The following is a 13,716-nucleotide window of genomic DNA, read 5'->3' as shown; positions in this document are numbered from 1 at the left end:
TCCTTGAAACTTCTCTTCAGTTTTGTGCTCATGTGCATACATACATATAGGTATAAGTGTATTGCATTACTATGCATAAATGTATTTGTTACCGTGACCCTACGTCAGAGTTACTGAACAAAGTCCAACCTCCTGTTCAGAAAGGCACTTGTTACATCCCTGATTGATGGCCATCCAACGTCTGCTTCAACATAGCCATTGATGCAGAGTTCAGTTTTTCTGAGGCATCTGGCTTCATTGTCCACCATTCCTAAGCCATTAAGGGTTTTCCTTGTAATGTCCTGCCATTGACCTCCCTGTCAGGAACCACTGGTTCTCCTAGTCCAATATGGACAACATGGAGGCAACTTTACCGTCTTCCTTTGACAACAGTCTGTCTCTCACCTAAAGACACTGTCCTGTGCTCTTTCAAGCCAAGCGGTAGCAGCCCTTTGAACTCTGCCTCAGGAGGAGATGAGTCCAGAGCACCTTCTGCTGAGTGATCGGCCTAGAAAACCACATCTCCCCAGGATATGGGTGCTGAGCTGGTCAACAGCACGTTGTCCAGAGAATTCATATTGAGTTTGTGACAAATTTTTAAAGCCCAGTTTTATGCCCTCTGCCTTCCCCATAGATTTTTGCCATCCCAGGTTTTCTCTATCTTTATATCTGTGCCGCTGGCTTTTTAAGAAGACCTAACATAAGATTTTACATTTATCATTTGAGTTGGCTTTGCCTTATGTTTCTGTATGTGGGGATCATTTTGATATTTTATTCTGTCATGCATCTTATTTTGTAAGGCCAGTTCGCAGGCAACTATTTGCATTTCCTAAAATTCTTCTGATTATTTTAGATTTTCTTCTCACTTTTATTGAGGTGTGATTGGCAAATAAAAATTGTATATATTTAGATTGTACCGTGTGATTTTGCAAAGGTATACAATGTGACGATTTAATATGTATATACATTTGTGTAATAATGGCCACAATCAGGTTAATTAACACATCTGTTACTCCATATAGTTACCTTTGTGTGTGTGGGGTGAGAACAGTTAAGATTTCCTCTCTCGGCAAATTTCAAGAATACAATACAGTATTATTGACTATAATCACCACACTGTTCTGTAAGATTCCCAGAACCTTTTCATCTTAAAGCTGACAGTTTGTATTCTTTAACCAACCTCTTGTATTTCCCACACCTCCAGACCTTAGCAACCAACGTTCACCTCTCTGGTTCTTTGAGTTCAACTTTTTTAGATTCCATATATAAAAGTGAGATCATACAGTATTTGTCTTTCTCCTTCTGCCTGATTTCATTTAACATAATGTTCTCGTTTCATCTGTGCTCCTGCAAATGGCAGAATTTTCTTCTCATGGCTGAATAATACTTCATTATATATAACTAAATATACACATACACACACACACACACACACACACACACACACACACACACCACATCAAAGGCAATAATGTTTTAGTGGTTCAGCTTTATCAAGTCTTTCAAAAACATTCAAAAATAGTTGTTGCTCTATATTTTACTCCTATTTCACAAGTTTATATATTACATTAAATAACATAATTACAATAACAAACACAAAAGTCATCAATAGGTTTTGGAATAAACACAACTGACTCTTGACAAGCCAATAGCTGACTTAGTGGGAACAAATGAAGATCACGGTTAATTTGACAGGTTGGTTAGTAGAGGTTGATAAGGAAAGCTTTGACTATGTATGATCTGCACAAAGGTGCCATTTATTCATTCACTTACTTTTGGCTCATGTTTTTATATGCCATACCCATTTTTTGTATAGATTGATTGATCATTCATTACTGGGAGCCATATATTTACTGTCTTGGGATATTCCGCATTGTATTTTACATGTGACTAGTACGTAATATGGTCAGATCATACAGAGAGCCGATGTTGCTCTTGTCTCTACTTCACCCAAAGATGCTCTATTCCTTTTCAACTATCAAAACCCAAATACATTTGAAATCTAACTTAAGTTCTTTCTGGTCTCACATACCTTCCACAGCATTCCATTTCACTACAACCGACCCACTCAAATACAGCTGAACCTTGAACAACATGGGTTCGCACTGTATAAACTTATACATGGATTCTTTTTTGATAAATACAGTAGAGTGCTGTAAATGTATTTTCCTTATGATTTTCTTAATAACGTTATCTATTCTCTTTATTGTAAAAATACGGTATATAATGCAGGTAACATGAAATTTGTGTTAATTGACCTTGTGCTAATTTGTGTTCATTTATGCTATCGTTAAGTTCTACAGTAGGCTGTTAAATTTTGGGGGAGTCAAGAGTTATATATACATGGCTTTTGGGCAACACAAGGGCATCAGCACCCCTCACCCCTGTGTTATTCAAAGATCAGCTGTATAACACTTGAAATATGCTATTTTGTACTGGCTTCCTACTGATCCTTAGATATATTATCTCCCCATTAGACTATAAACTCCCTAAGAATGGAATTGTGTTTACAGCTCCTTGGAGCCTCCTAGAATATAGCTTCTGTGATGGATACCCTGTTGATAATCAATCACATGCCAATTGAGTAGCCCGAGGCAGCCACCTGCGGAGTTGATGGTACCAAGAAAAATGATTTTCCACTCAAGACTGACGCTAAAGATAGGCAAGGTGGTCAAAATGCCACAAGAAACGGAATAAGAAAAATAGACCACCCAGTGGTTCTATGACGTTAGATAAATTACTTTTTTTCCGTGTTCCCATGGGTAGGTTGAGAGACTGGACTAGATCAGTGACTCTTAAAGCTTTGGGGGACGTAATTATCTTTGAGAATCTGATAAAAAGCTAAGGACACTGTACTTAGAAAACTGAAATGATCATGCTCACACGTAAAATCTTGCGTGTAATTTCTGAGAGCCTGTAGATATCTGGGCTGGTTGATCTGTAAGATATCTGATAACCAGGCTGGATTCTAACATTGCCAGTGGTACTGTTTCCACCAAAATGAACCAGTGAGTCTCAATCACTTGAATCAGCTAATTGGGTTTTGAGTAGCCACTGCTGACTGCCCTGTGTCTGCCCCATCAGAACCTTCCCCCTCCCGACCCCCACCGCCCAAACACCTTCCAAAGGCAGTTAATCTCCTGAGATGCAGAATTCCCAACCCCATTCTATCCCACTATTTGGAAGAGTGCTGAAAGTGTCCACCCCGCTGGTGGCTGCCCATTTGTACCTGGGATGGCAGCGTATTCCTAGCTTACTTCCCCCTCATGCCTTTTTGCTGATGGGGAAATTGGCAGGCTAGTGTTGCTATGGGGATTTGACTGGAAACTTTGTAGTCAGAATAGAATAATTTTCTTCAGTGGAGAAAGATAAAGCTATTGTTTGAGGATGATCTAAGACAATGCTTTTGCCTGGTTATCTCTCTCTCAACCTCACCTTTGCACTTTTGTACCTCAAGAGACGCTGAAAACATTTAAATGCAAAACCCATGACAAAATCAGAGGCAAAATGTTAAAGGTTTTGAACTGGTATTCAGTCCGCATGAGCTTTGCTTTCTCACTTGATATCATGGAATTAAATGTTAATGATTTCAGTTTCTTATTCGCTTAAAATATAGCCTTCTTTCCTGCGTTAAATGAACAAATACAGTATAATCTCCTTTTTGCGTGTGTGTGGGGGGGGGGCTGTAACTTCCACATGAGGATTGTTTAGATATTTGCAGGCAGTCCTGGGTAAACAGTGGCATGTTCTGAGAGCAATTACATGGCATTTCCTCTATAAATGCCACAGGAAGGCTTAGCAATGGAGAACGGGAGAGTTTTATCTGAAGATCATATCTTTTCTGTCAACTTTTAGGTATCGCCGGTGGCTTTCCCCTGTGACATGATTTTGTTCTAATTTAAGTTTGTAAATGTGTTTCCATCCACTCACTAAGATTTTCTCTCTGGTGACAAAATTAGTTTACACAAGAAGTCCATCTTTAGGGAAAGGATACCAAGAAAGAGACATGACAGAGAAAGACAAATATCCTATGACTGCACTCGTGTGAGGACTTTAAGACACAGAACAGATGAACATAAGGGAAGGGAAGCAAAAATAATATAAAACCAGGGAGAGGGACAAAACATAAGAGACTCTTAAATATGGAGAACAAACAGGGTTGCTGGAGGGGTTGTGGGAGGGGGGATGGGCTACATGGGTAAGGGGCATTAAGGAATCTACTCCTGAAATCATTGTTGCACTATATGCCAACATAATTGGATGTAAATTAAAAAATAGATAATTTAAAAAAAAAAGAAAAAGAAAGAGACATGAGCCCTATTTTCTCCAGTGAGCATGCCCTGTGACTGCTGCTTCTCCAAACAGATGAATTCTAATGAGACACAGGCCCCACAGACTACTTGCCTGCACGGTGAGCTTGAGGAAGCATCTTCTACTGGGCTTAAGGACTCCGTTTGGCTTTTAATTCCTGCCAATGAGAAACTAAGCAAGCTCACATTCAAGACAGCCATGTATCCTCCGGGCATCTTCTTTCTGCAAAATAAGTCTCTATTTCCTTGCCTGATAAGTTGTTCATAAAGGCTAAACATCAATCTTTTTTGCTTTCTGTTATCCTCTAAATATCTGGGAGCAGAGGTATTTAACACTCGAACAACTGAGAAGTGGTCAGGAAGTAAACGATGGAGAACAGCCTCTCAGCCACGATCACCCCAAGTTTGTGTCCAGTGTCAAAGATCTTAATCCAACCCTTCCTCATCAACCCAACTTGGCCTCACCATTTATCAGCTGTGTGAACTTGGGCAAGTTAATCATTTAATGGCTCTGTTTCCTCTATAAAAATGAGGGGAGAAGGGTGTTTAATGTAATATCTCCTGCATAGATACTATGAACAGTGCTTGGTACTTCACAAGCACTTGATAGACTAATTATTATTAATTAGCTAATAACACAAAGCGTCCAGCTAATGAGGCCTTCACACCATCCCCCTCCATGCACGATCATTCCCAAGTTTCATCCTGTGGTTCATATTACCTGGGATGCTCTCCTTTTCCCCTCCAACTGGGAAGCCAGACAGAACAGCATTGTCCAGTAGAAATACAATGCAAACCCTGGGTGAAATTCGAAGTTTTTTTTTTTCTTAAAAAAAATGTTTTTAATGTTTATTTAATTTTGAGAGAGAGACAGGGTGCAACTGGGGAGGGGCAGAGAGAGAGGGAGATACAGAATCTGAAACAGGCTCCAGGCTCTGAGCTCTCAGCACAGAGCCCGACGCGGAACTCAAACTCATGAACTGCGAGATCATGACCTGAGCTGAAGTTGGACACTCAACTGACTGCACCACCCAGGCACCCCAGAAATTTAAAGTTTTCTAATTGTGGAATTAAAAAGGCAATAAGAAACAAATAAAATTAATTTTAATAACATACATTTTAATCCACTGAATCCAAAATATTATCATCTCAATATATGATCAATGAGATATTTTACATTTCTTTTTTTTTGTCCTTTAAGACCCAATGTACATTTTACACTTGTGGCACATCTCAGTTCATATTAACCATATTTCAATTCTGACTAGCCACATGGGCTAGTGCTATCGCATCAGAACACACAGGTTTAGAGGAGTAAGCAGTGACACAGGGTTATCTACTGGCTCTGTGATGTGGATAAGTCCCTTAAATAATGGCCAAAAAATGCTGAGTGTTTACCATGTGATGCCAGGCAGTATGCTGAGGATATAGCTCTCGTTTAATCTTTATGATAGTCCTCTTAGATAAGTACTTTTATTATACCCATTGTACAGATGAGAAAATAGAGACTTAGAGAAGTTAAATAGCAGCTAGTAAGTAGTAGAGGCAGGATTTGAGCAGCTATGAGCAACCCCAGATTTGTACCCTTACCCTCTGCATATTGCTTCCCAGGTGGGAGCTCTAAGTGAGGGCCCACATTCTCTAGAGGGTTCTTAGCAGAACCTGTGAGAAGTCAGCGAGTTAGCACAGTTGTACAATTTTGTTAAGAGCAAGAATGGCCACGAACACAATCTTCGTGGGTTTTCCCATGGTCGATCATGCAGTTAGTCACCCTATAAAACTTAACATTTGTTTACTTTGTGAACAGATTGTGAATAGACAGAATCTGTGCTCTCCTGACCTCTGGGAATGGCGGCTGTTTGGGGAGGGTTTGTTTGTGAAACATCTGGAAGGCACAGTCCTTGAAAATGAACTCCTCTGTGGGTCGCTTTTCACCATAGTCAAGCTCATGCCGAGGAAAAGCAGATGATCTTGAAACAGGGTTTAAAACTGGCCCTAAAAATGATCTACTTGCTTTTATTGGCAGGGACTTAAAAATTGTGACCTATGATTTAAAATCAAGATGACTTTTAGATAGGAAATGTTAACTCATTTTTATAAGTGTTGCTTCTAGAGTCCGAATGCTGAGTTTACATAGCCAGCCTCCCTTCCCTTTGCTCTTCCTGAATTACTGCTTCTTGTTTTGTTTTGTTTTTTTAATCAATAAAGACCAGATTTTGACAAGAGTTGGACCTTAATCCAAGAGCGGATCCAGATGGACTCCATGGTTATCAAGGGCCTTGATCCAGATACCAACTATCAGTTTGCCGTGAGGGCCATGAATCCCCACGGCCCCAGCCCTCGAAGCCGGCCCAGCGACACCATCAGGACCTTCCGTGAGTACCAGGGCCCGTCTGAAGGACAGACATAGCTGCATTGCTGAGGTTGCCTTGCGAGGACCCACCTGACTGGGGTCTCTTAGTGCCCTGCAGGAGGGCAGCCTGGGATGAGGTTATCCCTAGCTTTTCCTGCTGTTTTCCCAGCACTTTGGAAGTTCGAGGCTCTCAACAGGGACAACAGGCTGTTTCTATGTACGGGAGGTCAGCGGAAAGTTTATTTTTACATATGATCCTTGGGGAGTTTGAGGTCAGTTTTCTTTCACAATCAGAACAAATCACATACCAAGATGATGTGCAGCCGTCCCCCAGCTCTGCCCTTTTCATCTTTTGAGAAAATGGGTTCATCTTAGGGTCACAGGAGAAAAGATAATGCTCCCAGACTCTTCGGGATTTGTGTTCACCTGCATAACCGAGGACACTCAAGTAAACTCAGTCCCTCTGAATGATGGTCAGGGAGAATTAAAGTCATTGTTAGGTGGACGTGTAGCTGGGGCTCTAGCCAATGGCGGAAGTTCCTGTTTGTCATAGTGGCTCGCTGGAAGGCTGGGGGAAGCTTGGGCCACTGTCTATCAAATCACCTGAGGACTTTGTGAAAAGTCAGATTCCGATTGTGGTCCAGGGTTTAAGATGTTCCTGCATGATTCAAGCAAGAGCCACACTTAGATTACTTACACCACCTGCCGAAGCTGGCTTAGGAATCCTTGTGTTTTGGAAATGAGGGGCACATTTATGTAAACTTAGAACACTGTGTAGTGGGGAGATCTCAGAATTGAAATGTTGGCACTTTTTGTTTGAAAGCTCTGTCATCTTTTCAGTTTTAACAATAAATTCCTCCAGGTTTCTGTGTCCAAAGATCTCTGCTACTCCTGGGTCCTCTTTACCCAGGAGAGGAGCTCTCAGAAAAGAAGCCTACCTAACACCATCAGTTGCCTTTCTATTGGCTAACACAGAGCCCTACTTATATTGTTAGTCGATCTGAATAAACGCCTTCCCTGTCTTCACACAACATCCACATGGCTGACTTCCAAGGCCATGGCTGTTTCCAGACTCACTACATTCCACAAGTCCTAGGAATTTTGACTTATCTGAAAAAAACCCTTACCCTGACCTTGAATTTCAGGGCTCCTTCCTTCAGATTGAATTGTTGGGGGCTATTGGGCTATGGTGAGGCCACCCCACATAACCCCTATATACCCCCACACCCAAATACACACACATACACACCCCACACACATACACATATGCATACACAGACCTACAATACACACACACACACACACACACAGTAACTACGATCGCCCAACAATTGTTTCATTGTTCTTCAGAATTTAGAAGCTAACACTCCCCAGTCATATGACAAGGAATGAACCTCCTTCTTTCTAGAAGAAATGTTAACAATTCTATTTCAAATAGACAGAGGGTCTCCTTCCACTCTTGCTGCACGAGATCCATGCTACAATCCTTAGTTAAGCTCTGTGGTGCATGGCCAAAACTGGGGCAACTGTGGCTGGGGCAGACCCCGGGATCTGACTGTTGTGAAATATGCAGTTCGTCGTTTTGTTTTATAGACTGAGCAGGTGCGCTGTGTGGTTGTACCCCGCCCCCACTCGCTTCCTCAATGCCCAGCTCCTCTGCTCCTGTTTCCTGAGCCAACCCATGCTCACTTCTTTCCCTCCAGGCCTGCTAGTCTCCTTCTCCACAGAGACTGGGAAATAAAGGCCAAGATGTAGCCACTTGTGCTGGTCCTGGCCGTGGGAATCACCAGAGGGGACAGAAGTTGGGGCATCTTGTAAACTTTGGTTTTTTTTAAACTGCAACACTGGTCTGGTCTTGCAGTTTCTGGTAATTACTTCCCCATTTGTGAATTAAGCGGGATAAGGTGTGTGAAATTGCCTTAGAGACACGTGACATTTCGTTACACTTGGTCCCCAGTGTGAAGTAAGACCGTATCATGGTAAAGTAATTGCGTGTAGGGGAGAAGGCTGGTTCAGTGAAAACTCTCAATTTTGAAATATTCTTAAATAAATAAAATTTAACTCTTTATTACACATATATAGTTATTCAACTCAGGAAAATAGCAATAGCATTGATTAGATGGTTGGTTTCATGAACATAAGAATGTGCTGTGTTTGGTATTTCAGTTGGGAGTTGTTTTCTCACGTTTGCTTCAAATATTTTTAGGAAACCCTGTATTCTGCCACATTCACACTTCTTACGTTGCTATTAGTTTAGATTGTTAGTTTCCCAAGCCCGTTTTTCCATATATGAAATTACCTAGTCGCCAAGTAGCACTTATCTGAATTATAATAAATTCTCAATCTCAGAGCTTCCGCTGCGAAAACCATGTCTGTGCCAGGCCCTGCACCAGGCATGTTACCTAGGCAACTCCATGCCAGTTCTCACAGAAACCCTGGGACGGAGGAACAGCATCCCTTTGAATAGGTTTTTAAAAATCGAGTCTTTGAAAGGTGACAGGTTTTGCCAAGAATCCTAATTGTAAAGGCAGGATTTGAACTCAAGCTTAGCTGATGGCAAAATTACTTCCCTGAGCGAGATCCAGAAGGAGGGAGGTTCTTAATTCTTCGAATGCAAAGTAGCACGAGAATGGCAGGGTCAGCGTCAGCGGTTAGATAAAGAACAAGGAATAGTCCTGCTGGGATCTACGGACTAAGAAAGTTTGCCAGCACAGAACGAACCTATAGATTTTTTTTTTCTTTTAAAAGTTGTGAGGTATACTGTACATTACAAAAATGGGAATAAAACATACACGCAGATCTGAAATTCAACTGGTCCTCATCGGCATTTACAGCCCGCAGCCTTCTGATTGGTTAGACGGGAGGCAAGCCAGTTGTTAAACATTTTGAAGGCTGCCCTGAGGGGGTCTGTGAGATCAGTATTTGTGCCTGTTGGGTGTTCCCCAGTCCTCTTCGTTCCTCCTCCTCTTCTTTACCTCAAGGTCCATCCCATATGGATGTTCTCTTGGTGTCCTACCTTCTTTGCTTCCCGAATGGTGAACTACAGAACAGAATGCTCACACTGACTACCAGAGTGCAGAGTGCCCAGTGGGGATCCTTAGATCCCACCCTGGACGCCACCACAGTCTGGGCCCCTCTGTTGCTTAATGGAGACCTACACATACCTCATTTCATAAGGACAGCTAACACTGACAGCTCTACTGACAAAGCATTGGCTTCCCCTGAACCTATTAATGCTAGACCGTATTAGCAGCTTAACTGCTTAAGGGGACAATGGGTAGATCTCAGGTGCTAGTGTGTGTCCTTAATGAATGCCAGGGCCCACTATTTCCCTGACTTCCACTGGCATGAGGAAGAGCAAGGGTTTGATAGCTTCCCTGGAGTGTTGCCAGCCAGCTGTGCCCAGCTTCCACATCTTGCCTCAGCTCCACCAAGTTACAAGTACAACGGGAAGAAAATACTAAGGTGTTTCAGCACCCAGGTCCTGAAACAGAATCATTTCAGTGACCTTGAGTAACAAGGTTACTACCCTATATTTATCTCCATCCTCTCACTGGTGACTTTCCATACGTATCAGGGCCTATACTGTTCCCCTTAGGAAATACAAAGACAAAGGTCACGGTCTGCCACTCCCTAAAGTTTATTTCTTCAAGAAAGAAATGCCAACATTATCATTTGCCTTATTGTTCCATGGCATTCTTTTTCTCCTGTGATTGATCTTATAAATTAGCCAGTCAGAAAAGGGGGCTCTTTGGAACCTCGAGGACACAGGTACATACGTGTGGGCTTTGTGAACGTGCGTTTACCCCATCTGGTGGTCACTTACTTGCTGGGATCCAAGCTTAGCTTGGTTGAGAAGGATAGAAGGCGTCAAAGAGGGCACGAACTGGAAACAATAGATGCGGTAGAACAAAAAAGCCAATTTTATTTTTCTTTTTCCCAAAGACAAATGAAAAAATAACTCACATGTTTGACCAACTCTAGGGTTATATAAATTTCCCTGGGAATGGAACTTGGTCCTACCACCCTGAACCATTTAATTTCTCATGGTCTTTCTTCACTATTTAAGCAGAGAAAGAACCAATAAATTCTTCACTGAAGTAGAATTGGTATAGTCACAGCAGTCCCAACGGAAGGTGCTATTTTGTTCCTCACCAAAGTCATTTTGCTCTTTCCTGCCTCAGGGCTTTTGCACCCCCTGTTTCCTCTGCCTGGGACTCTCTTTTCCAGATCTTTCCATGACCAGTGCCTGCACTCCCGTAGCTCGGATGTCACTTCCTCAGACAGGCTTCATTGACCTTCACACTCAGCTACCTCAGCCCCATTCCTGCTTTAATTTCTCCGGAGTGTTTCACTGCCTGAAACTATTTTATTATCTGTATCTCTCCTCCAGGATAAGCTTTCTTGCTCAAGGCTGTGTGTCCAGCACCCTGTACAAAGTCGGTGCTCAATAAATATTTATTGAGTAAGTGAATGACTGAATGTGACTTAAGACAAGAGCCCATGGGATGAAATCAGTCCATGTGGTTCACAGGAAAAGTCCAACTCCAGAACTGCACAAAAAAAAAAGAAAAGAAGAGTAAAAGAGGGAGGGGGGAAGAAGGAGGGAAGAAAGAAAGCAGAACTTGGGGGTTTAAGTTTAAATTCAAGGCAATAAGGATGGAGAAGAGGCCTTTGAGAGAGATTCCAGTGATCCAAAGAGCCCAGTTTTCTAAGAAGGGGATGAGGAAGGGAGAGACCTTTTCTTTTCTTTTTAAATGTCTATTTATTTTTTTGAGAGAGAGAGACAGAGTGTGAGTAGGGGAGGGGGAGAGAGAGAGAGGGAGACACAGAATCTGAAGCAGGCTCCAGGCTCCAGAGCCCGACGTGGGGCTCGAACTCATGAACTGTGAGATCATGACCTGAGCCGAAGTCAGATGCTTAACCGACTGAGCCACCCAGGCAACCCAGGGAGAGATATTTTCTAAGCAAGCCCGTGTTCACTCCTATGTTCTTTCTTGATCGTTAGAATAAGCTTTAACATTTCCACGCAAAATTCGCATACATTTTTCCTTTGGTTCTAGTAAACCTAATTATGGTCTTAGATCTTCAGAGATTGCATAGGAAGATGTGAGAGGTTCAGTCTGGCTTTGGTTTTCACCAGACTCTTCCCCCACAGTCCATTGTCTTCAGCAGTTGGAAAAACACTCTCTTCTACTGAGCTGAGACAACACACCCTGGCCCAAATCAACAAAATTTCTACAGTAGACCTGATTTCATAATGTTCCCTCTACCCCCACCCCGACTTTTCTGCTCTCTACCTTCCTGCTTACTGAGGCATCGCAGCTACTGTTGGTTGTGTATCTGTTTATACCTTTATCACGTGAATGTCCGTGAGTGAATCTGCTTTTGCTCAGTTTTGCTCTGAGATTTGGGCCCTTGTTTTTTTTGTTTTTTTTAATGTTTATTTTTGACAGAGGGAGACAGAGTGCCAGCAGAGGAGGGGCAGAAAGAGAGGGAGACTGAGAATCTGAAGCAGGCTCCACGCTCCAGAGCCCGACGTGGGGCTCGAACTCATGAACTGTGAGATCATGACCTGAGCTGAAGTCAGACGCTTAACTGACTGAACCACCCAGGTGCCCTGGGTCCTTGTCTTTAATTGCCTGATTGTCTCCCCAGAGACCTGTTTAGCAAGCTAGGGTTCCTTGGTACATGTTGTCACATACCTAGACACAGAATAGATTTCCTTTATCCCCAGTCACTAGCAAGGGCTCCTATTTGGTAGCAATGCCTTGAATTAGGAAAGCGAGCGGGACAGAATGTAGTGGCATGCTCTAGGGATGGGTAAGAAACTGGAAGGGATTGGAAGCAGTTTCTTCCCAAATCTTCATGACATATGTACAGCTCACTGCCTGTGTTGGTCAGTTCCTATGAAAAGTCCTCACCAAGCCTTGGAAGTTCCTCACTGCCCCCAAATACTGTACCTTTAGATGGAGGAGAATCTGTCAGGCATGCCTGGGTCTGAGTAGAGAACCATTCTTTTATTACCTTGCTATGAGAACTCCAGAAAGTCACTTCATCTCTCTGGGCCTCAGTGTCCTCATCTTTAAAATGGGTATTGGGGCGCCTGGGTGGCGCAGTCGGTTAAGCATCCGACTTCAGCCAGGTCACGATCTCGCGGTCCGGGAGTTCGAGCCCCGCGTCAGGCTTTGGGCTGATGGCTCAGAGCCTGGAGCCTGTTTCCGATTCTGTGTCTCCCTCTCTCTCTGCCCCTCCCCCGTTCATGCTCTGTCTCTCTCCGTCCCAAAAATAAACGTTGAAAAAAAAAAATTTAAAATGGGTATAATAATGTCTGAGGTAGGTAAAATTTTTTATTTTTCAAGGTTATTTTGAGGAAACACCTGTGAAACAGAGATTATGACATCTGCCCACTTTTCAAGACAAAGGGGATGTTGATATGTGTTTCCTCCATGCATAATTTCTGAAGGATGGTGTAACTGACCAGGTGATTGCTAACCTGTCAATTGATTTTCCTTTACGACTCTGTGCCCTGAGTTCTGCTCCTGGGACCTGAGGGCATTAGAATCTCGGAATTCAGAAACAAAGGGTCAGGGACAAAAACTGTCTTGACAGAAGTGGAAGAATAGAAGAGACTGCCAGAGTTAGGTCAAGTAGAATCATTAAGATGGGTTGGGTTGGTTGATGGGTTTTAAAAGGCTGCGGATTTAAAAGACATCCAATAATTAAAACTATAAGGAACATTGAACTTTGCTAACAAAATTTCATCTCTCTCACCACTCAAGCACATCCCAAATTCAGGCAAAAAAGGAAGACCTCGTGGTTATGATACTGTACCTCTGATTTTTGTTTGCTTGTTTTTAACCTCCCCAAAGTTAACCAATTACTTAGACAGGGATCAGAATATTTTTCTATAAAAAGCAAGGCAGTAAATATTTTAGGATTTTTGGGTTCACTTCTGCTGTTGTAGCGTGAAAACAGCCATAGACAATAAAGAATGTGTGTGATTGTGTTCCAATAAAATGTTATCAATGGACATGGGAAATTGAATTTCATATCATTTTCATGTGTTACAAA

At 42.4% G+C, this 13,716-nt stretch overlaps 1 protein-coding gene across 1 annotated transcript in view; it reads left to right on the top strand.

Moving 5' to 3' along the window:
- EGFLAM (EGF like, fibronectin type III and laminin G domains) overlaps positions 1-13,716 on the top strand; it is a 177,463-nt gene that overhangs the window by 87,887 nt on the left and 75,860 nt on the right. Inside the window, exon 7 of the mRNA XM_027075639.2 lies at positions 6,498-6,664. Within this exon, the coding sequence (XP_026931440.1) occupies positions 6,498-6,664 (167 nt within the window). The remainder of the gene's footprint in view (positions 1-6,497; positions 6,665-13,716) is intronic.

The sequence above is a fragment of the Acinonyx jubatus genome, chromosome A1, assembly GCF_027475565.1.
Source record: "Acinonyx jubatus isolate Ajub_Pintada_27869175 chromosome A1, VMU_Ajub_asm_v1.0, whole genome shotgun sequence".
Classification (NCBI taxonomy): domain Eukaryota; kingdom Metazoa; phylum Chordata; class Mammalia; order Carnivora; family Felidae; genus Acinonyx; species Acinonyx jubatus.
This window is presented reverse-complemented; position numbering and strand designations above follow the sequence as displayed.